Raw genomic sequence first — 27,761 nt, 5'->3', positions numbered from 1 at the left:
TCTCCTACAGTGCACCACGATTCATTCTCCTGGAAATGGAGGCAATGAATTTGGGGAGTCCCCAGCCCTTGCACATGATGGGAGGTGCAGTCCAGCCAAGTATCGCAGCCTGCAGTGGAGAATGGGGATATGTAGCAACTGAGCTACAAATCCCACGACGCACCATGGCAGCATAGCTGAATTGCAGCATTTCTGGTTGAGAGCTTTCTGGTTTTTGATGAAAACTTGGAACAGTTTGTGAAAAGGAGAACCCTTCCACCCGCACAGGTCAAATTAATGGAAACCCCAACCTTTTATCAAAATATAGACTTGGTGAAACATTTTTGGTTAGTTCTTTTATAGTGGCTTCCAGGTCTGATACCAAGTCTTTGAAGTTGATGTTTCTCTTTCTCCCATGGATGCAGGAGCAGGGCCTCTATGCCAAAGAACCTCAGTTAATTTCCCCCATTCTGATAATCAATTACACAGTCCAGGAAACTTCCATACCCAAAAATGAAAAAAATCCTGAAAGTTAAAAGCATCCGTTGAGAAAGCTGAAATAATGGAAGTGCTGTGGCCGAATCCTTCAATCAGCTTTTGAAAGCCCTTAGCTGTACGTGCTCTCGTGATCCAAATATAGCTCCATGTGAAAGACAAAATCATGGTGGGGACTAGAAAGGGGCTGAGCAATAGGTAACAAAGATTCTGGCTCAGCTAATTTTGGGACTGGTGTTGTTCCATAAGGCTTAATCTGGGCCAATCACTCTTTTCTGCAGCATCAGCATCATGGCGGCACCAGGAAGCGTGACCAATGAGGTGATTATGTTTATACCCCCAAACGGCATCATCCAGCAAGGCCAGGTGGTCACAGGGGGCATTTCCCAGGCTCCTCAGGTGGTGCAATGCTCACCTCAGCAGCTCAGCATCATGAACCCTGGGAACCAACCTCTTGTGTCAGTGTACGCCGGGAGTCCAAGCGAACAAGCCGCACAGCTAAAGAAAGTAGGGATGATGGAGAGATTCCTGAAAGCACAGCCCAAGGCCCTGGGGGTAAGTGTCAGCTTTGCTCAGTCCATGTGACTGAGTCATTACAATATCGAAGGGCCTATACAGGTGAGTGAATGAGTGAACATGAGCAAGCTCCAGATGCCACCTTTTTCCTTCAGCCAACAGCTTTATGGGAAGGCTATCAAGAAGCTGGTACCATTAGGTGACTTGGCACCTCAGGGACCCAGGGTAGATCTGACCTCATCCTGAGACTTCATTGCTTTGGGGGACTGGGGAGAGAGATACACCCAGACTTCCAGAGGCAGCCCGAACAGGGAGAAATGAGGATTAAGCGAGACAAGGAGAAGCACTGGGGGAAAGGATTATAAACTGGCTGTTTCTGTAACTAAATGGGTGAAATGGCCCCAAATTGGCAGGGTCATCTCAGCGAGGTAGCGTTCATTTTGGGTGGGAAGCTAGTGTAAATCAGCATCTCTTCACTGAGATAACTCCCAGGATCTGAAGACCTGGTCTAAGAGGTAGTTCAAACCAAGATTCCTTCTCATAGTTACTGCAGTGCAGAGCTGACTCCATTTGGCCTTGAACTACAAGTGAAACAAAGCAACTTCCATCCATCAGTTTAAAGAGATAAGCCAATGGTTCTTCATATTTTTTACAATTACGTAAATAAATAGGTAAAAGAGATCATAATTTAATAGATTTTAAGGCTTGTGGGGATCACTTGGATTGTTTAGTTTGGCCTCTTGTGTGTCACAGACCAGAGAACTACCCTGAGTTAATTCCCATGACCCAATGGCAAGTTGTTCCAATGGTCAGTTAAGCATCTTCACCTCATTTCCCATCCAAATTTTACTTTCAACTTCTGATGATTAGAGTTACTAGAGCTTTGTCTGCTAGACTGAAGAGCCTGTTGTAAAATTTTATTTCCCCACAGAGGTACACATAAATTGGGACCATGTGAACCCTTAACCTTTGTTAATGAAGTTCCTGAAAGAGGGCTTATTTGGACTATCTTGCAAGTTTGGGCTCCTTTGGCTCAAAGCATCCAAAATCGTTATTGGTGAATATGGTCGTAGACTTCTCCCTTTCAGTGGAGTTTTTTCTCCAAGCATGGGATATATTCAGATTTTTACTGGACCTGTGAAGGTGTGTGCAGTAATCCATTGTTTCATTGTATGTAGTTGTCTATAGGTAGTCCCATGGATGGGAAGGGAAAACGGGGAAATTGTTCTGAGGCCTGGTGATTTAAAGGGACCCCGGACTCCTGCCATTGCTATGGCACTGGCAGTGCCCCAAACCCTGAGACCTTTAAATTGCCACCAGTGTTGGTGTGGCTCTGCACAGCTTTTAGGGCCGTCATGGGAGACGGGAAAGCTACTGGCCATGCTGCTGTCGGGGCTGAGATATGGGGTGCACTGCAGGCTGGAAGGTGCTCAGGGTCCTTTGTCCTTGGCCGCACTCCTTCCACCTTCAGCACCGCCTCTTCTGGGAGGCTGGAGCTTCCCATCCACCCCACCCCAGCCAGGGAGCAACGGATGAGTTTGGCTGTATGTTAGGTATCTGAGGACTGTCAATTGTCTTGTAAATATGGAAGTCGCACAGTTTTGCTGTCGTTGTGAGGGATGTTGGTGTGGAGGGAGCATCAAGGGTGACCTTCTGAGGAGGAGGTTGAGATGCTGTGGGCAGGCTGCCCCAGGGCTGGGGTAGAAGGCCAGGATTTTGTTAACGTTGTGGAGTTTGGAAGGCAGGCGGTTGTGTCCTAGAGGAAGCTGTCCCTTTGTGCAGGGCTGGAAGGATTGTCAAACCACAAAAGTGCCAAGTCCCACCCTCCTCACATGGGCCTCAGGCTCTGGGAGGGAGTTTGGCTGCAGAAGACATGCAGGTTCTGGGTTGGGGCTGAGGACTGGGCTACAGGAATTGTGGAGTGCAGGCTCTGGAAGGGAGTTTGAGGTGAGGGTTCACCTGTGGTAGGGGGCTGGAGCGTGGAAGGGGGTAGGAGGCATCAGGGTAGGGCAAGGATGAGGAGTTTGTGGTGCAGTGGTCAGCCTGCCTGGCTACTGGGGTGGAGGGCTAGAAAGGAGGACTTCTCCCAGCCCTCTCCCTTGGGTGGCAGCAAGCTCTGGGGAAAGGTCCCTCGTCCTTCCTCTTTCTCTTGCACAACACTTGCCCAAGCCGTCCCCTCATCCCCCTATATATTGAAAGAATATGTCTCTTTCCATGTTGCAGGGCTTCTGTTTCAGCTATCCTCCCAGCTAACACACCCGTTAAAATAGAGATTTCCAGAACTAAAAGCAGAATCTGCTAAAGATTGAGCTAAAGCCCTTTACTTCGGGGGGGGGTCGAAGCACCTTGTATCTTCTGCAGATTGGCACAGAGGAAAACAATGAAAAGCACTCGTTCATCAGCACATTACACAGCTACATACATACTTTACATCAACATCATGTACCCAATTGTGTCTGAGTCCCCTGGGACGCAACACTGAGTCAGCATGTGTGCTATTTTTCAAGGGGCCTTTCCCATACGTACACTGTGGTTACAGTATCCTGGAAACAATATAGAAGACTTACAAACAGAAACAAGCACTGTTTCTAACAGGCACGTCCTATAAGAGAAAACCCTACAGATTGCCTGTGATGGTAAAATTAATGATACCATACATTACAATGATCACTTTTCTTTTTCAGGGGTATAACCGGGTAGATTGCACCTGGTACTAAGCTAAAGCACGCTGTCAGCATGGCGAATATTTGTTCAATTGTCTAGTGATGGCTAGGTTAAAATAATCTACTATGGGTAGGCACAGTAAAATATATGTACATGGTATAGATGTGTTTGAATTACAGGCATTGTTCCCTCTAATTTTTTCCATCTGGGGCAGAATAAATTTTGTTATGTGCACCATGACATGTGCCGATGTTCACCACCCATAGAAACTCATGCTGCCAGCTGTGGGCACTGTGTTAATCAGCTGGGTGGCACATGAATGTCTCCTGGGGGGCTGCCCAAGCGCTCAGCTTGCAGGGAACACAAACTTACAAGACATTCTCCACGTTAGTAGTTACAACCAAATCCCTAGCTTCAGAGTACCCGGGAGCCACGGCTTGAGCTGCATCATCTTGCGCAGTGCATGAAGTAAAAATGAAACAAGTATCAAGACCCTTACACATAGCACTCATGTCCCTTGATGCTCTTAAGTACGGCATAAACACAGGGCAGCAACAAGCCAAAGCAGGAGGCAGTTTGGTGTGATACTGATGCATATGATGCATATCCATCTCTCAAGGTTTTTAAGTCCTGGCTTGACAAGGTCCTGGCTGGGAAGACTTAGTGGGGGTTGATCTTGCTTGAAGCAGGGGGCTGGACTAGATGACCTCTTGAGGTCCCTTTCAGCCCTAGGATTCTGTGATATCTGAGATGCACTCATTGTTTTCTCATGACGCTGTTGCCGTAAGTTATCCAAGTTAGTGTATGGCTCCTTCACTGCAAAGTTGATATTTATAAATGTTTTAAAACAAATCTTCAAGGGGACTTGTGCAGTGTGTGTCTGTGCTGTGGAAAGTAGCTCAGAAGAACTGAGTCCATTTCTACTCATTCCCCACAGGAGTGAAAGTCCCACTGGTGTCACCTGATTAACAGCTTCAGGATGTACCCATTGTTATTGATACAGTGCTGTATGAGGGCAGAGCACTTTAGGAAGGGAAAATAAGAGAAGACGTGATAATATGAGCACTGCTGGCCTTTGACCAGGGCTGTAGCCCAGGGCGATGTGCTGATGGGGGCACATTTTATATGTCCCATGTACCTTATCCACAGGGGAATAGTACTGCTTTCCCAGATCATGCACTACCCCAGTGAAAGGGGCTAGTGAAAGGATTTGAATTCCTGCTCCCACTTCCCTTACCCAGATGTCTCTCTGACCTCGAGGGCTCCCTTTCCCCTCTCCTGTGGGGCAGAGTCCATGTGACCCCTACAAGACTGGGCCCAGGATTCCTTGGGGCTCACCCCCCAACCTTGTTGTGATCACCTAGGGCTGGGGCTAGGGTGTCCCCACTCCAGGGTTCTCCCTCCACATTGAACGCTTCCCTGACCCACTGAGGATTGCATACAGTTCAAAGGAAATACGACTGATTAAACAACAATCAAGTTTAAAAAAGAGAATAAGGAAAACTGGAAAAGTGAATGGAAAACACACTACTCCGCTCTGTGGCACAGAGACCTCACAAACAGCATCTCTGGAATCACACAGCAGCTCACAGTCTGATCCTTTTAGGCCTCAGCCTTCCTTCCCAGGGCCTGGCTGTGCTGCAGGGTGGCTGCAGGTCAGACACTTGCTCTGGGTGGCTGGAACCTTCTCCCCAGCATCAGCCCCTCCCCAGTCTGGCCTGTCAGCCCTTTTGGCCGATGGAGTCCCCCTCCGCTGGGCCTCTACCAAGCTCCCTCCTGTCCCCAAAGCTCACCACACCCAGCTCCAGCCTGCTGGAGCCCCAGCTCCTCTCTGCTGTTCTGCCTCCAGATCCTGGGCTGCTTCTCTGGCCCCTCTGGCTCTGTGGCTACAGTGCCACACCCAGGGTGGAGCTGCTCTCGACATAGTGTTTCAGGATGCCTGGCTGCAGCTCTCCCCTGCTCTCTGCACTGTATCTCTGGCTCTCAACGGCTGGCACGACTCTGCTCCCTGCTCAGCTCAGGCACCTCTCCCTGGCTCAGCCCCACTCGGTCCAACCCAGGAAATGTAACTGACACAGAGGACAGGACTCTCCCCAGACTCCTCCCTCCCTCACTGTCCTACCCACCCTGGCGATCAGGCTGACCTGCAGGGCTGGTCTCTTCCCATTGTTCCTGGACATGGTCAGTCTCAGGATTCTGATTCCCAAAGACCTTTCCCCTTCCTTTTGATACTGCGAGCTAAGCAACAAGCCCTCCTCCCTCCAGTTATAGTAGGGAGCCAACAGTCAGGAGGTGAAGCTCTGCAGCCAGCCCAGCCAGGCTCAGGGAGAAAACAAAACATGCATCCAAGCTGCAGCTCGCTCTCGCTCTCTCAGGTAACTCCTCTGGTGGGAGTAGCAGCAGCAAGGTTGGGTGCCCCATAAATCTGTAGAAGCCATATAGGGTGTGGCAAGGCAAGCTGTGCTGGAAGAGGCTCTGAAAGGGCAGCTCAGGGTGATGCAGGGGAGGGAGAGGGCGGAAGGAGGAGTCTGTGTGAAGTTTGTCTCTTTGTGTTGCAGCTGGCAGGGGGCTTGGAGCAGCCCTGCCAGAGAAGTGTTAGGCTAGAGGCGCACTACGGCGGAAGGTCAAACTGCCGAGGCTCGATCGTCCGGGGTTCCATTTGGCACATGCGCAAAACGACTCTCCTGGGAGTTGAAGTCAACCCCTGTGCTCCTTGCACGAGGTGAGGAATAAGGAAGGTCAATGGGAGAAACACTCCTGTTGACCTTGCCGTGTGGACAGACATGGAAGACCACTGTGGATAAATCGATTTTAGCGACGCAATAGACGTCGCTAAGACTGGGTGTCAGCGCTGGACTTCTGTGTCTAGCATAGACATATCCTTAGTGTAGCAGGCCAAGGTCCACCTCCCTTCCCTTCCCTTTCCCCCTAGTGACCCCCCCTTGTCCAGAAAAGGACCGGCTCTTTTCCCTGGCACTGCCAGCAGGATTGGTGCACACAGAGCTCTGCACAGGGAGCTCTGTGCTAAGTAGGACACTGCGTGCAGACTGCCTCCTCCCGTGCCGTCCCTTTCCTTTCCCAGCAGAGGTGACACATGGGGAGGGTTAACATAGATGAACTTTCAAAAAAGAGGACGCCTCTGAGAGGGAGTGTATCTGTATCAGTATCTACCAACTCATGGTGTATTAGTGTGTTTTATAACACTTCTTATCTTAGATTTTATCATAAGGACCAACACCCCCCACAACACACACACACACACCACACAGCCCCCGGTTCCCTCCCTCACCCACTTACCCAAGCGCTGACAGGCTGCTGCTGGAGGCTGATGCTGGGTATCAACTGCCAGGAAGTGCAGGGGAGACTGCCGTCCACAGGTGCAGCCACTTGCCTCCACCCAGGGAGGGAACACAGTGTGACACTGCAAGTCAGATGACTTTTTCTGATTGTCTGTGAGGAAGTGGTAATTATCAGCTGTGTCCTCAGTTCTTTGAGGCAGAGATGGCAGAAGAATTCTTCTAATTCTCTTTCAGATTCTGTTGTAAGGCAGAAGTTCAGTCCCGTAAAGTATAAATAATTCAACTGCAGTTAGAGATATTCGTTACTGGTGCCTTGGTTTCTCCCGGAGGTGATGTTCTGGGGGTTGTGGATTAGTGTAGCTGGTTCCACTTTTTGTTTGTGTGCTGGATGCCTACCATCGCATTTCTTTGACGGATGTTTTGGATTCTTTGCATGATTTCCAAGTAACTGTCCTAGTGTTTTTTCTTCTAGTGTGTGGGAGCAGGTGGTGACTTCCTGTTTGAGCTGGTCCCTGCTAGAACATCCGAGGTGCAATAATTGGTTCCTTAGTTTCTTCTGAAGCCCATCTGCAGAGCTGTCGAGCCTATCTGGATTTATATCTAGTCACCAGAGGGTTATGATGTTGAGATGTCTGGAGATATTTTGTCTTGAATTTGCTCAGGAAGTAAATGTCACTCTTGTTTGCTTCCTTTTATTTCATTTTGTGGAGTTTTTACTTCAGCCAGAAAAAAACCCCAAAACATGACTTTCCATTATTATATTCAGTGGTATTGTAGTTGTGTTAGTCTCAGGGTATTAGAAAGGTAAAGTCAGTGAGGCGATGAGCTTTTCTTGGACCAACTTCTGTTAGAGAGCAACACGAGCTTTTGAACTTAAGCAAAACTATTTTTATGATTCATTCTTAGATGTTTCAGAGAGGTAGCCATGTTAATCTGTAGCTTCGAGAACAACAAGAAGTCCAGTAGCACCTTATAGACTAACAGATATTTTGGAGCATAAGCTTTCGTGGGCAAAGACCCGCTTCATCAGATGATTCCTAGCACTGCTAAGGGTCTATTAAGGAGATCACATTTTTTCAAAAGAAAACCTAGGTTTTACAAAATTAAAAATGTTATGGGGGGAAATCAAAACAAAATATTTTGTTTTGGGTTCAGACTTCCAAGATCAGTGCATTTAGTTTGTCAAGCTGAATGGACATGTTTCCTCGCAGGTCAGTTTAACATCCAGACTGCATCCATCTAAGTGCTACAAAGCCTCAAGGTTGTTGCAGTTGTACTTGTAGTTCAGTAGGACTGAGTCCCTGTTCCAAACTGCACCTTCAAAGATGCACTGAGGTTTTCCCTTTTATTGAACTACTATGCAGTATCATGGGACACCTAGGATTCCACATGGGTCTTTGCCGATGAAAGCTTATGCTCCAAAATATCTGTTAGTCTATAAGGTGCCACTGGACTTCTTGTTGTTTTTGAAGATACAGACTTACTCGCCTACTGCTCTGACACATGCGATCTGTAATCCAGCTAGGAAGTCTAGCCCATAGAAGAGAATGGAGGCACCCTCGATAAAATTCTCCTAAGGCTGACTCAGGTGCACTCAGTCCAGTGTTGACCCAGCCTAAGTGGAACATTTCACATTGGCTTGACCAACTGGAACCAACACGTTTCAATCTTTCCAAACCGAAGTTTTTCAGATTTCAGATTAAAACAAATGTATACAGATAAGCATTTTCCACAGGATAGAAATCCCAGTTTCCAATCAGCTCTCCTCAGAACATAGTGCAGACCACCTCCACAAGATGGGAGGGAATTGGCTCCTCTTACTGCTCTATTCTCTTCCCACAGGCCATCCAGATCCTGACTGGGCTGCTGCACATTGGCTTTGGCACCATCCCTGCAATTTTCTCCCGGTACTATGCTCCCCTTGCTTTTGTTGGAGGGTACCCCTTCTGGGGAGGACTTTCTGTGAGTAGCATAAATAGAGGTATTTATGAAATGCTGGCATGGCCACATGGATAAATAATCATTGTCTACCATTAATGCTCTGCTCATCAATGAGCTCTGTAGTGATACATATAAAATAAACAGATGGCAAGACGGACACATCCAGGGTCTTAGTGAGCTCGCTAAACACGAGTGAAATAAGCCTCATAAAATGCTAGTGAGTTAAATATTGTAAAACAGGGAACCTGAGGCATGAAGGGACTAATGGCATCACCCAAAGTAGAGCAGTTGAACTGTGGCAGAAGTGAGTATAGAATCCAGATTTCCTGATACCTTCTCATTTACTTCAAACTTCCTGAGTGCATCAAAAGACCATAGGGGCTGTGGTTGATAAGTACCTTGCTGCCAAAAGCAGCCCACAAAGGGAAAGAGTGAGTATACTACATTCGCCATAGGAACCTACAGCAGATTTCACTCCACTGGGATATGGTAGAATATTAATCCATTTAAACTGGCTCACATCTTAGTCTGCTGCCGCAGTTGCTGCTGTCACTTGGGAGATCATGGGCCCATCTGATTTTGTGACCCATTTCCTGCCATTGCTCATTAGTCTGTTGTCCTGCATCATGCAGTGCCTGGGGCAGGCTTCAAAAACACTTTCCCCGTTTGCCACTTTAGTCACTCCAGTATAGTGGACCCACCCACACTTGAAGGACAGTTGCCTTCCACCAGCTACCAGCCCTGAGTGCCACTCTCACAATGCCTACTGCCCCCCTGCGCCTGTTCTACATGTCGGGTGTCCTGACTTCTCGTTTTGAAAACCCGCTCATCCTATTCACCGGAGCTGTCATGCTGGGCTGGTGTTACAGGCCAAGCTGCTGTGGGGTCCCTGGCTTAGCCCCACTACTGGCCAGTATTGGCACTCAGACATCTGTGTAGTCATTGACTGAGCATGTCTGCCTACTGGGGTGATGTCAAGGCACAGGCCTTTGTAATGCCATTGTCAAGGCACTCTAGCATAGTAGACTGTGGTCAAGTCTCAGGACTCTGTCCCTTTGAATTCCCCTGGCTGAACTGGGCCTTGTTAAATTTTATCTATACAGAATTGGTGGGGATGGAGAAGGAACATTGGCTGATCAGCAGAAGGTCAAAGGTTCTAAACCAGGGACTATTTAACTGTCAAGTAAAACAGTAACGGCTCCACCAAAGAAAGCAGAGTGTGGTGGTGACAGCAGATGGCTCTGTAGGTCTGGACTGAAGCATGCCAGCAGAGCTGGAAGCCTGGGCAGGAGAGCACTGGAACAGCTGGTGGCTGGCCAGATCAGATGCTCAGATACCTTGGTGATGGGAGTACTATTAAATCCTGAGAGGCAGAAACATAGTCAGGGGATAGCGGAGCTGCACTGGGTGAAAGGTGCAGTGATGAACCTGGTGGCATCTTGAGCAATTCTCAGGACCACCCAGTCACTGCTCCTTTATTTATGGGGAGTGGAAGAAGAACGCAGTTGTCAGAAAGGAATAAGACCTCTGACTCAGAAGAGAAGAGGAGGAGAATTTGTGGGAAAGTTTTAGGCTCTGGGTATCACCTTAACTGTGAGGGTTGAAGGTGAACCTGGGTGGCACCATTATAAGATGGAAACTGCTCTGCAACACTGGGTATAATTATTGTGACTGCCTCTGCTGACGGAAGTGTCATTCTTGGACTTTGTTCCCCCTCCCATACAGCCTGTCTGAGAGCAGCAGTCTTTCTTGTAAGTGTGAATGATGTTTTTTTTTCCTGGGCAGTTCATCATTTCCGGATCCCTCTCAGTTGCAGCTGAGAATCATCACAACACCTGTCTGGTGAGAATTTCCTCCCCTTAATTGACATTTCACAGAACTTTTTCTCTCTCTCCCACTTCTTCTCCTTACGTTTAGCTGATTCCTTGGTTTTCCCTCAGTTGTTTTTCTCTCAGTAATACTCCAGATCTGAAGAAGTGGGTCCTTCCCACAAAACCTCATCACCTAATAAATAATATTGTTAGTCTTTAAGGTGCTATAGGACTGCTTGTTTTGTTTTGTGAAGATACAGACTAACACGGCTACCTCCCTGAGACTAGTCACCATTTACTTTGGAATATACAAACATGTAATAAACTGTTAAACTAGCCCCTAGGCTTAGAACTTTAGAACCTTGAGAACTAGAAGCAAAAGTGCAGATTCCATTCTTGTCCAAACAGGAACTGCCCTGAGAGTTCCAACTCTCATAAAAATAGCTTGACTTCTATATTGGGCGGTGGAAGGGTGGCGCCAGGCAAGCCAATGAAGCTGCATGTGAGTGAACGAGAGATGTGTTCAGTGCTTGCCCACAGTGGCACCATTTCAGATTTTGGGGTGGAGAGTGCAATTTTAGTAGATTCCAGGAGCTACTTAGACCATTTGTAATCTCTAGCATTTTTGCAAATAAAAACTTGGAAACATCCAAAAGAAGCATTGTGTCTAATTACTATGCCCAGAAAGAAAATTAAGTATTAGAATCACTCAGCTCGAATGCAACCATGTTCTGACATCTTGTGGCTAGTCAAATAGGGGACAGTGTTTAGGTTTAAAATGGTAATGTATATTCTTACTCATATACTTTTATTGAAGTCATAAGGGACTGTCATGATCATCTAGTCTGACCACCTGTACACCACAGTCATCACAGTCTTTCCCACTCATTCTTGTAAAAGACCACTAACCTCTGCCTGGGTCACTGAAGTACTGAAATCATGGTTTAAACACTTCAAGTTATAGAGAATTCACCATTTAGTTTAAACATGCAAAGTGACCCCCTGAAGAAGAGGATGAAAATCCCTAAGGTCTTGGCCTGTAGCCTTATAGGATTATAGTGTCCAATAAATTAATTAGTTATAATCAATATAGCCTTAGAAACAATGTAACCTTATAGTTTTGTAGGCAATAAGTTAGTTATCATGAATGTATGTTGTGATACTAATTAAATACAAGATGTAGGCCTTACGCCTTAGCATCAGGCAGCTTTGTTAATTTAGCTCCAGCTCTATGTGATGTTGGTATACTCAGATATTAAACTGTAATGATGATAAAACAAAACAAAGCAAAGCAAAGCAAAAAAAAACCAAAAAAACAAAAAAACCAGTCCTGTAGCGCTTTAAAGACTAACAAAGTAATTTATTAGGTGACGAGCTTTTGTGGGACAGACCCATTTCTAGAGATCTGGAAAAGTGCTTTGTGAAGATTCACAAAAACAAAAATAAAGTGTTTTTCAGATCTGAGGATCAGATCAGGTCTGTCCCATGAAAGCTCATCACCTCATAAATTATTTTGTTAGTCTTTAAAGTGCTACCAGACTGCTTTTTTGTTTTGTGTAGCTACAGACTAACATGGCTACCTCTCTGTGACTGTAATGATGATAATAGTATAAGCAAGAAACTTTGTTAATTTTCATTCCATGCTACAATTATGTAAATGTGGTGTGTGTGAATGCTTTCCGAGACTTAGGTATAAAGGCCACTGCATACCCAGATGACAACATGCACAGGCCAATCCTTCCTAAAAATTCCTCCCTGGCTCCAAGATGAATGATAATCAGTTACACCCTGAGCATGTTGGGAAGACCTACCAGGCAGATGCCAGGCAGAATCATGTTGATGGAAGTGTGCAGGGCCATCACTCGCATCCTTACTGTGACTTGGAGCAAGATGCATGAAATTGTGCATGGTGTTGCATGGATGGGCTTACTGTGGAGGGGCAATAGATAGCACACATAGTATTGCAGTTTGGGCACCAGACCACCTAGCCTCTTGAGTACATTAGTCGGAAGGGATATTTCTCCATGGTTCTCCAGGCACTTGTGGATCACCAGGAGTATTTCACACACATTAATGCAGGCCAGTCCAGATAGGTGCATGATCTCACATCTTTCCGAACACTAGCCTGTTTAGGAAAGTGCAAGAGGCACTTTCTCCCTAGACCAGAAGCTCCCTCTAGGGGAAGTTGAAATGTGCATTGTGATCCTGCGAGATCCTGTTTCCATCTTACTGCCCTGGGTCATGAACCCATACACTGAAACCTTCACAGGGGAAACTGGACCTGACCGAGGGCAGTATCCCTATGCTTACTGCTGCGTGCTGTATCCCATGTAATATTAGGGAAGGGAAGGATGAAAGGTTCACTCAGAGCTAGACCTCTGAGGCTCAGCACCTGGAGGCCGAGTTTGAGCTGTCTGAGACCAGGGCTTATAGACAGGTACTGCATGGGGCAAAAATCAAGACTGCCTTGAGGCAGCAATTTGATGCTGAAAGCCAGTAATATTTGTTACCATGCACAGGAGAAAAGAAGGTGACTGCGATTGGTCCATAGGATGCACTGAGTGGAAAAGTGCCTGTTGCTTTTCTGGGGTGTGCTTTCATGTACTGGACTAGATTGCTTTCAAACCCCAAAATTTAATTTTCATCAGTAAAACTTTAAACATGCAGGGGACAGTGGTTTTTTTCACACCCCTGAATGATAAGAGTGTTACCAATGAAAGTCCATTGTAAACAGAGCTTGGGGCTTGCAGTTTGGGAGTGGGGGATGGACAATGGGATTGGAGCATTCTCAGAACACATCGGGGGGGCTGGGTCTTTATTTAGCCAGCCTGTTCTCTGCCTGACCTTCTGCACATCTCTTTCAGGTGAAAGGAAGCCTGGGAATGAATATCACCAGTGCCATCTTCTCAGCCATTGGGATCATTCTTTTGCTAACAGAGCTGATTATCAATGCATTACATTTCAGCCATGGCTATGAGACACGTATGTGGTTGGTAAGTGGGCAGACTCAGTTATAGAGCCATTGAACTGTAAGGCTAGAAGGAACCTCAAGAAGTTGTCCAGCCTATTCCCCTGCACTGAGGTCGGGTTAAGTCTCCCTGGACCATCCCTTTCAGGTGTGTGTAAGATACTACACCATTGGTTGGGACCAGCAATGTGGTCAGATGGCTGCAAGTGTTTTCGTTTAGAGTGCTGTCCCAGCTTTGTGCAGGTAGCAGAGGTAACAGACTTCAGTTAAACTGCCCCGTAAATCCATAGACTCCATTTTCAGCAAGGGCACTTGGCCAGGTTTATTGTCAATGGAGCATGGTAATAGCACCTGGCCACCTCTATGATGGCACTAAGACATGCATGCTTTTGACAATGGAAGCAGCTCAGTCATTGGCAGGACTTTCCATTGGTCTCTAGGCTGGCCAAAGCCACTCCCTCTTGGATACAACTTCATACAGCTGTACAAACAAGATACGTATTTCCCCTGATGTATCATGGTGACACCCTGTGATGTATTCGTGTGTCACCCATGGCCTTGTACCTGCTGGTTTAATCAAACCATTTCTATTTATCGTGCTATCATCCTGACCTTGTCTTTATGATGAGTTAGTGCAGGGGAGCTGACAGCCTGACCAGTCCCCTGGGTAAGGTTGGAGGCAGGGGGCTGCTTTGGGCTCCTGGAAAGAATGAGGTGTAAGGCAGAATGGGCTGGGGTGGCCAGTCTTCAGCAGTGCCTGGGCTGCAGCACACCACCACCCTAGCCCTCAATGCTACCTGGAGTGCGGTGCTCCGGCAGTGATTTAAAGAGCATGGGGCTCTGGCCACTGCCGCTGCCATAGTAGCCCTGGCTCCTTTGACTCACCAGGCTCCAGGGCAATTGTCCCTTTGATCCCCACCACATCCATCACCAGGCCTGGGTCAGTGAGTTCCTGTGTTCTGTGGGGAACGGCCTGGTACCAGGGTATTCTGATACCACCTTTCCGGAATGAGCTTGCGTGAGTGTTCTGTGCCTAGCCCCTCTTCAGGAATACAAGTTTCTGCCATGTCAGCCATATGCATGCAAATTTTGTGAGCAGCGCCTGCCTCTTGACCACAATCCAACTTTAGTTCATACCAGCAAAGTTTTAGCCACTTTACCTCAGATGTCATACTAGGCCCCTAATACATGGGCTTATGTTTCAGGCCCTCTTCCTGCTGCAGCCAGGTGCATTGAATTGTCCCACGCCTTTGATCCCATTGCAGAAACTATCCATGTGTTCAGCTCCAGACATTCCGATTTGGTTCTGTTTGATAAAGCCAGTGTCAAAATTCCTTCCAATGACAAAAAAGCAGGTGGCAGTTTTGACTCTGGCCTACGTAGCACCTAGCACAACAGCAGCCTAGTTCACAAATGGGGTTTCCAGTTGCTATCAAAATAGAAATTAATAACAATCCCTATTGATTTCAGCAGGATTGGACCCAAACATCTGATTTACTTGCTTTAGCTCTCATTTTGCACAGCTGGGGACACTGAGGCAGAGGGCTGTGAAACCACATGCCCAATGTAAAATGCATGCCAGTGGCAGAGCTTGGAAATGAACCCAGATCTTCTGAGTTGTAAGTCCCATAGGCCACCTGCCTCCCCTAGACTCAGGCTGAAGGAGCCTCCATCTTAACAATGACTACATCCCAGAGGGGCAGGTCCCTGTAGACACAGAAGAAAAAGAATCCTGTGATCCTCCCACCGTGATGTGGCTCAATGCCTCACAGTTATACAGGTGCTAAATAGCATGCAGAAGATAATTCTGTGTGTCTAGGAAGAGGGAAGAACCCGGACTGGATTCCTGCATCCCCAGATATGGAGTCTCTAGCGAGTCATCTCCCAGTAATGCTGTGCAGTGTTATTTCTAGCAGTCACGAGTAATTAGCATCCGCTGGTATTGTGCTCTCCAGGGCGCTGCAAAGGGGACCGCAGTCATGCTGCTCTTGTTGACCATCCTGGAATTCTCCATCGCTGTCTCAACCTCGCACTTTGCGTCGCAAGCCCTCTGCTACTCCCCGAACACTGTAAGTCTTTTTGCTCTCAATCCCAGCATGCAGTGAGATGCAAGGAAGCTGTTTGCCTCGATTAAGTTCCCTTTCTTTGGGAAGAATGTCCCTTGTGAACAGCCTCAATGGGCATTAGGGGTGGGTGGTAGTGATGTGGGAACACAAAAGTCCCTGCTTTTGGGTAGTTGAATATTTGGTCAAATTGTTTTAAATGGGGTGGGGCTTTGAAAACTATTTAGACTCATGACTGCAGTTATAGTACAGCTGCTGCATGTTCCCATTTTCCTCTGTAGGACGTGTTCTCTATCTGGACAATAGCTCCATTGTTCCATGGCTGGGGACTATGTGACACTTCCTACCCTTTTGAGCCATGAAAGCTGCTGGATCTCTACAGCAGAAAATTCCCTTGGCGTGGAATTCTCACCTGGCACAGCCAGCTCTTACTTCCTCAGTGGATGGGGTGTACTTAGGGCATGGCCATAGACCCGTGTTTTGAGCAATACCTGACCAGGAGACAGTGCCTTTCAGAACATCAGGAGCTTCTGTGTTGTACAACAGCTGCTGGGGCTAGCCTAGAAGCTGCCGTGAAATCATCATGCTGCAAATTGCTAGTGACAGGGTCTGCCCCAACCTGGTGCTACAAGGGTTAAAACTAACAGAGGGAAGCTGAGTGGGAGGCAGCCACAGGTCAGGCTGCAGATAATCAGAGCACAGCTGACCCTAACAAAACAGAAGCACAGCACAAGGAAGAAGAGTCTGCTGTAAAGAGCCTGAAGAGGAAGGAATCTAGAGGGCTGCACAGCTAGCACTGGGAAGGGCCTTAGTATGTCTGGCAGGCTTGAGGCCCTGGGAGGAGAGAGCTTGGGGTAGAAGCAAAAAGGTTCTGGGGCTGTGGGAGGTGGCCCAGGGAAACATGCACTGTTAGGCTACCCCTACACTGGACGGTTTTGTCAACAAACCTGGTGTTTTGTCAATAAAACCCAGGGAGCGTCCAGATTCCCCAAGCCCTTCTGTTGGCAATAAATCACCAGAGCACAGCACTTTTGTTGACAGTCTTCTCCTGCTCCCGGTGAGGCTTAATGCCTCTGACAGAGATCTGTGGACAGAAAGCTAGTCTGGACGTTCTGGGGGGCCTCTGTCTACCAGCGCTTCTGGGACACAAGGCAGCCCTGACTGCTGTGCTCTCAGTTGGCCATTTTGTTGAGAGAGCAGTTGGGCAGTCTGGCCGCTTTGTTGACGGAGTGGATCGCTCTTCCGTTTGGCAATCTGGCCATGTTCTGTCGACAGAAGTTTTGCGGGGGCAGTGAGAGGCTGCCACTGAAGGGTTCCTGGGTTGGGGCCTAGGGTAGTAGATGGACCTTGTGTCTTCCTTCTCTGCCCTCTACATTTACCAGTGAAGAAGGTGGCCAGGATAGACTGTAGTTTGTCTCAGGAATGAAAGACTAGACTGAGGACTTCAGTGGGCCCCCTGACGCATGACAAGACCATGGGTTGCTGCTCCCCTGGGAAAGGGAAGAGACTGGGGCTCAGACATAGAGCTGTAGCCCAAGCTGGAAGCTGTGGGTTGTGACTGAGGTGGGTCCACGCAGGGAGTGCAACAGAAGTGACAGCAGTAAGACGCCACTAGTAGAGGATGCCCTGGGGGGATGTGAGTAGAGCTAATTCCCAGCACAAGCAGCAGGAGGCACTGTGAAGGTGGTTTGAACCCACTACTGCTGTTGATGCTGCGAACTCCCCTCCTAAAAACAACAGCTATGGATATTCCATTCAGGGATAATGTTTCTTGCCAAACAACAAAATGAATAAGCCCTTGTTTGGGGTCAGCTCGCTGCAGTTATATCTCCCACAGGCTAGCTGGATACCTCCAGTTCAGCAGTTCTCAGGGCCATTCATCTGAGTACCTTGGGATAGCAAAGGTGATAGCTGAGATAAGGTCCTTGTTGACCTGGGAGTAGGTGGTCTCACACATCAATAGGCAGGCTTATGTTTTCTCAGACTGTTACATATTTATGAAAAAATAGTCTGAATTTTCCACAAATATCTTTGAGGTTTCTGGCAGCAATTAGGATACAAATATATTTTGACAAAACCCAAAGGATTTACATTCAGAAATGCTGCCATGGTCCCTGATAGGGACTGAGGTTTGAATGCTGCATGTTGTTGTTCTCTTATGTAGGCTATGCTCCGTGGCCTGACTATCTCCCATGACGCAGCATTATCTCCCTTCTTGGTGAGGGGAGGCTGTTGAACCCGGGAACTACTGGCCGTGGAGTGTCATGGAAAACGTGCTCTAGCCTGTGAGCCTGAACCTTAGAAAAGAATGGGGTCTCCAGGCAGCCAAGCTACATTGGCCATGAGGGTCTCCAAATTGATATTTTTTGGTTTTCGAGCATTCACTTTTTTGATGAAAATTTTAATTTTTACACAGGAACCTGGATACTTTTCATGAAACAACTGAATTAGACAGAAATGTTTGGGAGGTTGTTGTTGGTGGGTGTTCGTGTTTATTACTGAATGCAAGTAAGGGGTTGATAGTGAAAGCACAGATTCATTCCTGGTGTAATGCCAATCACTGTGGGAGACTTGCACCAGGGATGCGCCTGCTCAGGTTATAAGAACTAGAGGGATGAGGATGACGATGGTGGTAGTGATGGAAAATGTGTTGATTATCATGGGAGTGATGAGGTGAGCCTGGAGGACTGCAAAAAGTGATGAAGATGAGGAGGAATGTGAGGAAGATGATGGAGTGAGAATGGAGGGGTGAGGAAGGTGATAATTGGGGGAGTGGGAATGGCGCTAATATTACCAGTGAGGGTTGATCTCTTTTGTTTTGCAGACCATGTTTTTCAGGCCATATGTTGCCCATTCAAACTTGGTGTTTCCTTCTGCACAAATGCCCCCTCCACCACAAATGCCCCCTCCACCATCTTACAACAATGTCGCTTATGGTCCAAAGGAAGAGTTAGAGCAAAAGGCCTCGTGAGGAACTCCCGGGAGAGATTGCCTCAGCAGCTTCTTCTCTGAGGAGTAACATGCAACCCCAGCCTGCATGCTAGATCACATTCTGGTTCATGAGTGCGGTTCTAGAACCCAGCTCTGCTACTCATCACAGAGGGAACTCGTTTGTTGGCTCCACACCATTCATTGCAATCACACTGCACAATGAAATAAGATGATGACTCACCTGTCGCCCAAAGGCTTTGCCCCAGAGGTTGACTCTAGTTGCTTCTTTCAATAAAGCTTCAAAATGGCTCTGAGACAATTGTTTTCACACCCTTGCTCACAGACGCTTGTGTGTGTGTGTATGTGCCATATAGGTATTGGGTGTATGTGTGTGAGTGATGTGTGCGTATTGTGATATGTGCATACCCACATGTAGCACTTACCACTTGCATGTTGTAGAGCAGAGGGTCTCTCTTCAGACAGTTTCAGATATCACTAGTTTGCTTTGCTGGGGCCCAATGTTCCCTCTTATCTTTTCCATCCATGTGTGGAACACATTTTTGAGTGACCCCAGCCATGTGCGTTTGAATCTCTCCAGAGTGGCCACACAACTTACAGAGGACACGGGTGGGACGCCTACTCCTTTTATACACTTTCTTCCTTTGGAATCTGGCGGATGAGCTAAGATATAGGATAGGAGACATGAGACAGAAGCCCTCCTGGGCATTCCCCTTCTTTGTGGCGGTGAGGCTAGATCAGGGGGTTGGGGGAGAGGAAGGGGGTGGACAGTTTGGTCTGAGGGCCTCATCAGGGTCTGGAAATTGTATGGAGGACCAAGCATGCTCACAAAATTGGGGTTTGGCTGGAGGGGATGAGGCCTCTGACTGTAGGTATGGCCTGTGGGGTGGGACTGAGGATGAGGAGTTTGGGGTACAGGAAGGACCTCTGGGCTGAGATTGAGGGTGTTGGAGGATGGGCTGGCGCTCAGGGCTAGGAGAGGGGGTTGGAGTGTGAGGAGTGGCAGTTCCAGCTGGGAGTGTGGGCTCTGGGGAGGAGCCAGGGATGCTGATTTAGCGTGCAGGAGAGTGCTTCTGGCTGGAACTGAGGGGTTCAGAGGTGAAGAAGGGGATCAAGGCTGGGACAGGGGCTTGGGGTGCAGGTGTGTAGGGGTGCAAGGCTCCAGGCTTTTGTCTGCACTTATGTCCTCAAGCAGATGCCAAAAGCAGTGACTTGTCCCCATTTGGGCTGGCCCCTATGCATTGGTATGGCCAGGAAGCCCTGCGTGCCGCGCTCACCCTTCCCTGCAACAAATGCCGCCCCTGCAGCTCTCATTGGCAGCAGTTTCCAGTGAATGGGAGCTGTGAGGTCAGTTCTTGGGGTGTGGGCACCACATGGAACACTCTGGCTGCCCGTGTGTAGGAGCCAGACAAAAGGGGGACATGCAGCTCCTTCCATGTTCCATGCCAAGCTCTGGCATGTTGTGTGAAGCAGTGCAAGCCCCAGACTCCGATCCCCAGCAGGAGCTCAAGGGCCAGATTAAAATGGCGGATGGGCCAGATGTGGGACCCCCTCAGGATTAGAGTATGACTATGGACCCTACTGACATGGGAATCTTTGAATATAGTGAATACCTATTTCCTAAGCACACAGAGCCAGACAAGCCATTCTAGGGAGGGGAGTGGAGCCTAGGGTGGCCCCCTACCCTGCCACACTGCAGGCCCTGCCCTAACCCATCTCCACCCCCTTCCCCAAGCTTGGGGGCGGGAATTATGGGGTCAGGTGCTGCAGCAGCAGGGGTCGCACCCCCCGCCACACTCCCATGGGTGGCAGGAGCCAGAAGAGTGGTCCCCTCCCCACCATGCTGCCCTCTTGCCTGCTGCATCCCACTTCTCTGTGGCAGAGCAAAAACGGAGCGCCCTTTTGCTGCAGAGAAGCGGGTGCAGCAGGATGGGAGGGAGGCACAATGGGGTGGAGTGTGCCGCTGAGCTTCTGCTGCCCACGCGGTGAGGGGGAGGGGCAGTGACCCCTATTGCAGGCCTCCCATAATCCCTCAGTTGCTTCATTTGCATAGGCCCAACTGAATGTCCTTCATTCAAACTGAGGCCAGGTCTACACTAGACATTAAAGTTGATTGTAAATACACAGTTCTCGCTCCGGGAATTGCGCAGCGAGAGGCGACTTATCTACAGTCAACTCACCTGGCCTCCTCGCAGAGGAAGGTCCGCGAGAGAAACGCTTCCATCAACAATATCAGCGAGGTAGCCGTGTTATTCTGTATCTGCAAAAACAACAAGAAATCCTGTGGCACCTTATAGACTAACAGATTTTTTGGCAGTGGGTCTTTGCCCGTGAAAGCTAATGCGCCAAAAAATCTGTTAGTCTATTAAAGTGCCACAGGACTTCTCATGTTGCCCATCAGCCTCCCTTACTCGTGATATTGAGGAATACAGGCTGTTGACCCCAGATAGTTCGATTTAGCATGTCCCTACTACGCCCGGAAGATAGACCCTGACCAGGTCGATTTTTTGCCCAGTGAAGCCATACAACACATAACGTCCTGCATCCAGGCGGGGGCTGGAAATAGCCTGCAGTTGCAGCTCGCAGCCACCAGGGGCCACTGTGGTGCTGCAGTCCCACGGCAGCTGTCTCCCGGCTCACACAAATCAGCCCGCAAGACTGGCTCCATACGAGCCCACTGTGGCGTCGGGGGCAGGAGGTGGGGCTAGTTCCCCAGGGCCCAGCGACTCTAAAGGTCCCAGGGCTCCTGACCATTCCCATCATTGCCACAGCAGCAGCAGCCACAAGCCCCTTAGAATTGCCACCAGAGCGCGGCACTGCACACCCAGACCAGCCCGAGGGCGTGTGTGTCTGGGCCATCTGAGCAGTGCTGGGGGTCTGGCTGATCCATCCCTGCTCTTCTGCCTGAGGCCCCACCCCTTCCAGGAGTGCAGTGTCCCTCCCTCCCCCCCAGTGCCCAAGGCACCAGCAATCCCGCCAGAGCCTCCGGTCACGTACAACAACCAGTGTGCGCATGGAGTGGGTGACACACAGTAACAAGGGTTGCTTTACGCCAATGGCCTCTTCCTCTTTGTCACTTTTTAAATCTCAGGGCAACTCAACTGCACCCCTTCGTGAGGCCCCATGCACTCTATACCCATCACTTGCTTTCCCCTACCCTCACTCACTTTCACTGGGCCGGGACAGAGGGTGTGGGCTCTGGGCCACGGCCAAGGATTTGGGAGCAGGAAGGTGAGGGGTGAAAGCTCTGGGAGCGAATCTGGGTGCAGGAGGGACCTTGAGGCTGGAGCAGAGTGTTGAAGTGTAAGAAAGAAGAGGGTGCTGGCTCTGGCGGGGGGTGCCAGGCTGAGGGATTGGGGTGGGGCTGGGTGTGGAAGGGAGGCAAATGTGGGGTTTGCCATTATAGCTCACTAGCACATACCCAGCATTGCTTGGGTCTTTGCGTGAACTAGATGAGGGGCAGGGCTGCACCACTTTTCCCCCACCCTTGAGATGTGGGGGGAGTAGGGTTTGGGCCATGCTGTTTTTCTCCAACCCCAGCAAGAGCTGCAGGGGTGAGGAGCAGACCCGCAGCCATGGCGCTTTTCCTTGGCTTCAGTGAGAGGAATGAGGTGGGAGGTGAGCTGAGAACAGGGTTGGTTTTACTGCTCCTTGTCCCCAGCGTGAGCTTGGGGAGAGGCATTGCTGCGGTCCTTGGCCCCAGAGTCTCTGGGCGAAAATTGCAAGGGAAGGGTAGGTATGAAAGAGGGTTGTTGTGGAGGTGCAGGAGGCCTCCCCTTGTGCAGCTCTGTGGCCAAGCACCAGTGGCGGGTGGGACGGGAGGAGAGTTGGGGTGGAGGGACACCAACCTGTCTGGAGGCCAGCAGGGGGGAGAGCCCTGACTCCATGCAGTCACAGTTCTCCTGCTGTGGCTGCCCCAGTGGTCACTCTGTAGCATGGCTGTTCCCTGATCTTGCTGCCCCCAGTGAAGAGTCTCAAGTATGTTGTCCCTCCTGTCAGTGCCTCTCCCCTTCCATATTCTGGAAAACAATGGGATTTCAGGCACTCCCCTCTGTCTAGGCACATCCAGACCCTGACCTTTGTTTAAGTTAGGGTAAAAGGAAGCTGTCTCACCCTTCTCATCTTTCAACTGGTATACAGGTTTCTGGACCCTGCTTAAAGCTTCATCCACTATCAATAGCTCATCAGAAAATTGCATGCATTACCCTTTCCAGAGGCACCTTTGATTTTAGATAGTCTCAGGTGATTGCCATTTTTAAAAGGGGGCAGCAACTGGTCTGATTCTAAAACCATCTCCATAAACCATTTTCCATAACTTCAGAGAATATGAAGGGTTAATATCAGCTGGCCTGGTACGTATAATTCTGCGAATGCTCCAGTTGTAACTCTTTATAACCTCAGCTAACACATTGATGCAGTGAAAGGTATTCTGGGCTGTTAAATAGCTCCACATTCTAGATTTTAAAATTCGCTTACATCATTCTGCAAGCCCTGCTTTGACTTCAGTATTGTTAAAAAGGTGAACGCCATTCCACTTTAACAACCCCCTTAACAGCTGGTTTAAAGGTTCTCTCCCCGATTGATCTGTCATTTTTGAGGCAGGCAACTGTTGCTGAAAATAACTTTAAACACTTTGGATACCTCACTGATAGTCTTGTTTTTTGGCTTCAGGCCCAGACATATTTGGCTAGAATATCTATTACTAGAAGGATTACTTAAAACCGCTGTTGTGTTTGGATACCAGGTGCCTATTCATCCAATCTGCCGGCTATTGCACATCAACCTCTGAAACAAGGGCCTTGTTTCTTTTCAAATGTATTTGGTCTGGACTGTGTATATCAGAAGTGTCCAGGCTGAAAGCCAAGCTGTTGTCTATTCAAAGTTCTGCTGTGCTTTTTGACCTCTTGAAACAGAGACTTTACCCTGCTGAGGCTCCCAGCTTTCTGGGTGTGTAATGTATTTTCTTTGACAGAGCTGTCTGCAGAGACATGACTGTTACATCAGTAAAAGATGTTACAAATACGGAGGGACATGTTTATGCTGACTGCTCTTTTCTAGATTTTGCTTTCGAGATCCATGTCTCAGGTGAGGATGTGATAGATTTACTCCCACAGAACTGCTGATGTGTAGGTTCTCAAAGACTTTTAGAAAGGCATTGTCCGGTGATTTTCAGAAAGCAAACTGTGTAAGCACCAACGGCTTGTTTTCAGATTCATGCTGGGTCACAGGCTCCCCTCAGCCTCTCCCTCTTTCTTGGAACTGTCACTGACATAGGGTTTTCTTCACAGGCAGTCCAAAGCTCTCTGGGATAGAACAAAGTCTGAAGTTCTCCAGGGGCTGTTGAACAAGTCCATGTTTCCTCTCAGAACTGTTTCTAAAACAAGCACTCTTGGAATGAGGTGGCATCATCTGCATGTTGCCGAGAGTTCTAGGGAAGGTGCTGCTCTCTGATTGGTAGAGGGAGCACTTAGAAGGGTCACACGATCCTCTTATGGGCAGGTTACTTCACCCTGGAATTCCCCCCAGTTGGTGAAAGCTGCTCTTTGAGCGGTCCTGTGAGGGTAGAAAGTGGTGGAAGGAGTTCTTAAGGGTCCATCTCGACACCAGGGCTACGTCTACACGTGCACCCAACTTCGAAATAGCTTATTTCGATGTTGCGACATCGAAATAGGCTATTTCGATGAATAACGTCTACACGTCCTCCAGGGCTGGCAACGTCGATGTTCAACTTCGACGTTGCTCAGCCCAACATCGAAATAGGCACAGCGAGGGAACGTCTACACGCCAAAGTAGCACACATCGAAATAAGGGAGCCAGGCACAGCTGCAGACAGGGTCACGGGGCGGACTCAACAGCAAGTCGCTCCCTTAAAGGGCCCCTCCCAGACACACTTTCATTAAACAGTGCAAGATACACAGAGCCAACAACTAGTTGCAGACCCTGTATATGCAGCACGGACCCCCAGCTGCAGCAGCAGCAGCCAGAAGCCCTGGGCTAAGGGCTGCTGCCCACGGTGACCACAGAGCCCCGCAAGGGCTGGAGAGAGAGTATCTCTCAACCCCTCAGCTGATGGCCACCATGGAGGACCCCGCTATTTCGATGTTGCGGGACGCGGATCGTCTACACGTCCCTACTTCGATGTTGAACGTCGAAGTAGGGCGCTATTCCCATCCCCTCATGGGGTTAGCGACTTCGACGTCTCGCCGCCTAACGTCGATTTCAACTTCGAAATAGCGCCTGACGCGTGTAGACGTGACGGGCGCTATTTCGAAGTTAGTGCCGCTACTTCGAAGTAGCGTGCACGTGTAGACGCAGCTCAGATGTTATATCCCCAGCAGTGACAAGTATCAGAGAGGTTGTCATGTTAGTCTGTATCTTCAAGGACAACAAGAAGTCCTGTGGCACCTTATAGACTAACAGATATTTTGAAGCATAAGCTTTTGTGGGCAAATACTTGCTTTGTCAGATGCATCTGACAAAGCAGGTCTTTGCCCACGAAAGCTTATGCTCCAAAATACCTGTTAGTCTATAAGGTGCCACAGGACTTCTTGTTATCCCCAGTAGTGTTACTTTTGCTGACAGGTGCACCAAGCCTGTGGGTTCGGAGGGTGGGGATAACATTTGACTGATGGTAGGGCCCTTATACTACTAATAAATGTAAAATACATATCAAAACAAAGTTTTGTTAAACCAAAAAATTGAAATGTTACGTTTTTGGAATTTTCTCTTTTATGTTTTTTGGAGGCACTGTTGTGTTTGTTCAGACACTGCCAGTTGAGCAAAACCCACATGAATCAGTGAATTTTTCTGCTGTCTCTGAATATGCATTTTTTGCCAATAAATATTTTGACTGAGCTGGGCACAGAATTGCCATTCCCAAGAATTCAGGGCCCCCAAAATCATGAGACTTAAATTATTGGGTTCTTTTTACTGAGCTTAGGTTTCTGAGCCACAAGGGGTACAAACCTCCTATTTGGGGTGTGGGGGGGAGCTAAGGTTTTCTTGCAATCCTAGGACATCATGAGTTGAGACTTTAAGAAGGCCACTGTTCTGTTTCTCATTATTCACTGGCTATCTTTGAGCCAAGCAAGCACTCAGGAAGACTGTGGGGCATCTGTCACTGATCAGTTTGCTTTCAAAGAACTGTTTACATCTCTGTCAGTGGTCCCCAAACTTTTCGGCATCACACCCCCCTTTTGATTTTTGAGAAACTCTCACGCCCCCCGACCTCTTCTTTACCATCATCCAACCCACCCCTTCAACAAAAAGTTCAATTTGTAATTTAAAATAAACACAAACTTGATACAAAAATAAGCACAAATAGTTTTTCTTGGACCCTTGTGGGTGCCTGGTGCAGCCCCAGGTGGCCAGCTGCCTGAGCCCCATGCCAGCCACCAGAGCTGCCCACACCAGCTGCCCAAGTGCCCGAGCCCTGTGCTGCTAGAGCCATCCACCCAAGCTGACTGAGCCCTGCATTGCTGGGGCCAGCCACCCTCCAGCCACCTGAGCCCCGCGCTGCCAGGTCCAGCTGCCAGCCCGAGCCGTGCGAGCTGCCTGCCTGAGCCCCATGAGCTGCCTACCTGAGCCCTTCCCTGCCCTGCCCTTCCCCTCCCCTCCCCCAAAGCCAGGCACCACTAACCCCCTGCTCTTATCCCTTCCCCCATCCCTGAGCCAGGCACCCCTGGCCCTGCATCTAACCCCATCCTACTCCTCCTCCCCAACAGCCCACACTCACTCATCTCTATAGGACGCACCTAGCAATACATGGGTCTTCAATGGCTGTCTGCTTTTTATAGCAGCTGCGTCGGGTCACCCACAGAAAATGGCACGGGCTGAGAGCCAGAAGCAAAGGCCAGCTCTTTCTTGGGGTGGAGGAATGATGGGGGGGTCATCTCATGCCCACCTGGAATTTCTTCATGCCGCCCACTTTGGGAAACCATGATCTATGTGGTTGTGATGGTCCATTCTCTGAAATCACACCCAGACACTTTCAGAATCTCTTCCCTGTTTGAGATCTTTATTCTAGTCTGTCTTGGTTCTCTGCTGTGCGTCTCCTGATTATAGGGACATGCAGTCCGAGATTCTTTATAAAAGTTTGAGTACAATGCCCTGTTATAACTGGTCCCTGGGTTAGCTGCCCTGCCCCACGGAGATCCTGAATCTCGCATGTTCTTATGGGTGGGAGAGGCTTCTCAGGTGTTTCCACTTAGCTGCTCTGTCACTGGCGCCAGCTGGCATTTGAAATCACAGAACCTCACAGTCTCTCTTAGTGGTAAATACAGAGAGACATTCCCAGGGCAGGGGTGGGCAACCACAATAGCAAGAAAAGCCATTTTTTCCAATTTGGTAAAAAACTCAATAATTCAATAGCCGCAATGCATGTGAACACGAGATGGTCCTTAACAAATAACATCAAACCGTACCTTTTGTACCCCATTTGCTATTTAGATACAAGCTGTTTTTTTTCAGGCTTTTAGACATTCAATGTTTATTGAAAAAAATCAGGAGCGTTTTTTTTTTTTGACTATGCAATTATAGCATTAGGAGCCACCTAGTCCTAGGGACTTTTCCTCACTACCAGATTAAAGTTGCTACATCAATGCAATGACACCCATTTAGCAGGTATGAAGAAGACCAATTATATCAATGGGAAAGCAGAATTGCTCCACCTCAGAAAGTGGCAGAAGTGATGTTGGCTGCTTGAAGTTGATGTATAAGTTATTTTACAGCTCAGTGTTTGATTTTTTCACACCCTTGAGCAAAGAAATTAACATCAATTTAAACAGTTGATCAGACAAGGCCTGATTATTGAAGATGCTCAGATGCTGCACCGGTGGATGCACCAGGAGGAAAAAGAGAGTGAGTGAGTACCTTGGAGATGAAAAGCCGTAAGTACTGAATGCCCTTTTTAATGCTGTTTAGAAAATAGACTTTTTTAGCTCATAGACATTTTAATCAAAACACAAAGATAATTTGTATCACAATTTTGATGGAAAACTTCCTTCCAAAAAGTGACAATTTGGCTCTCAGACATCAGTGTTTTTTTTTCTGGGTTTTCAACTTTCTGAGGAAACAG

The 27,761-nt window shown here is 48.5% G+C and overlaps 1 protein-coding gene across 1 annotated transcript; it reads left to right on the top strand.

Annotated features, from left to right (window-relative positions):
- Nucleotides 1-765: 765 nt before the first annotated feature.
- On the top strand, nucleotides 766-18,968 carry LOC142014023 (membrane-spanning 4-domains subfamily A member 15-like). Its single transcript, XM_074996022.1, has 6 exons — nucleotides 766-1,029; nucleotides 8,796-8,915; nucleotides 10,680-10,736; nucleotides 13,570-13,698; nucleotides 15,629-15,742; nucleotides 18,561-18,968. Exons 1-6 carry the CDS (start codon nucleotides 766-768, stop codon nucleotides 18,705-18,707), a joined length of 831 nt encoding a protein of 276 aa, XP_074852123.1. The 3' UTR covers nucleotides 18,708-18,968.
- The last annotated feature ends 8,793 nt before the right edge of the window (nucleotides 18,969-27,761 follow it).

The sequence above is a fragment of the Carettochelys insculpta genome, chromosome 6 (assembly GCF_033958435.1).
Source record: "Carettochelys insculpta isolate YL-2023 chromosome 6, ASM3395843v1, whole genome shotgun sequence".
NCBI classification, from domain to species: domain Eukaryota; kingdom Metazoa; phylum Chordata; order Testudines; family Carettochelyidae; genus Carettochelys; species Carettochelys insculpta.
Note: the sequence above shows the minus strand (reverse complement) of the source record. Positions and strands in the feature narration are given on the sequence as shown.

Coding starts and splice junctions, on each gene's coding strand:
- LOC142014023 (XM_074996022.1), top strand. CDS start 766: ATGGCGGCACCAGGAAGCGTGACCAATGAGGTGATTATGTTTATACCC. Junction 8,916..10,679: donor CCTTCTGGGGAGGACTTTCT/GTGAGTAGCATA, acceptor TTTCCTGGGCAG/TTCATCATTTCCGGATCCCT. Junction 13,699..15,628: donor ATGAGACACGTATGTGGTTG/GTAAGTGGGCAG, acceptor TGTGCTCTCCAG/GGCGCTGCAAAGGGGACCGC.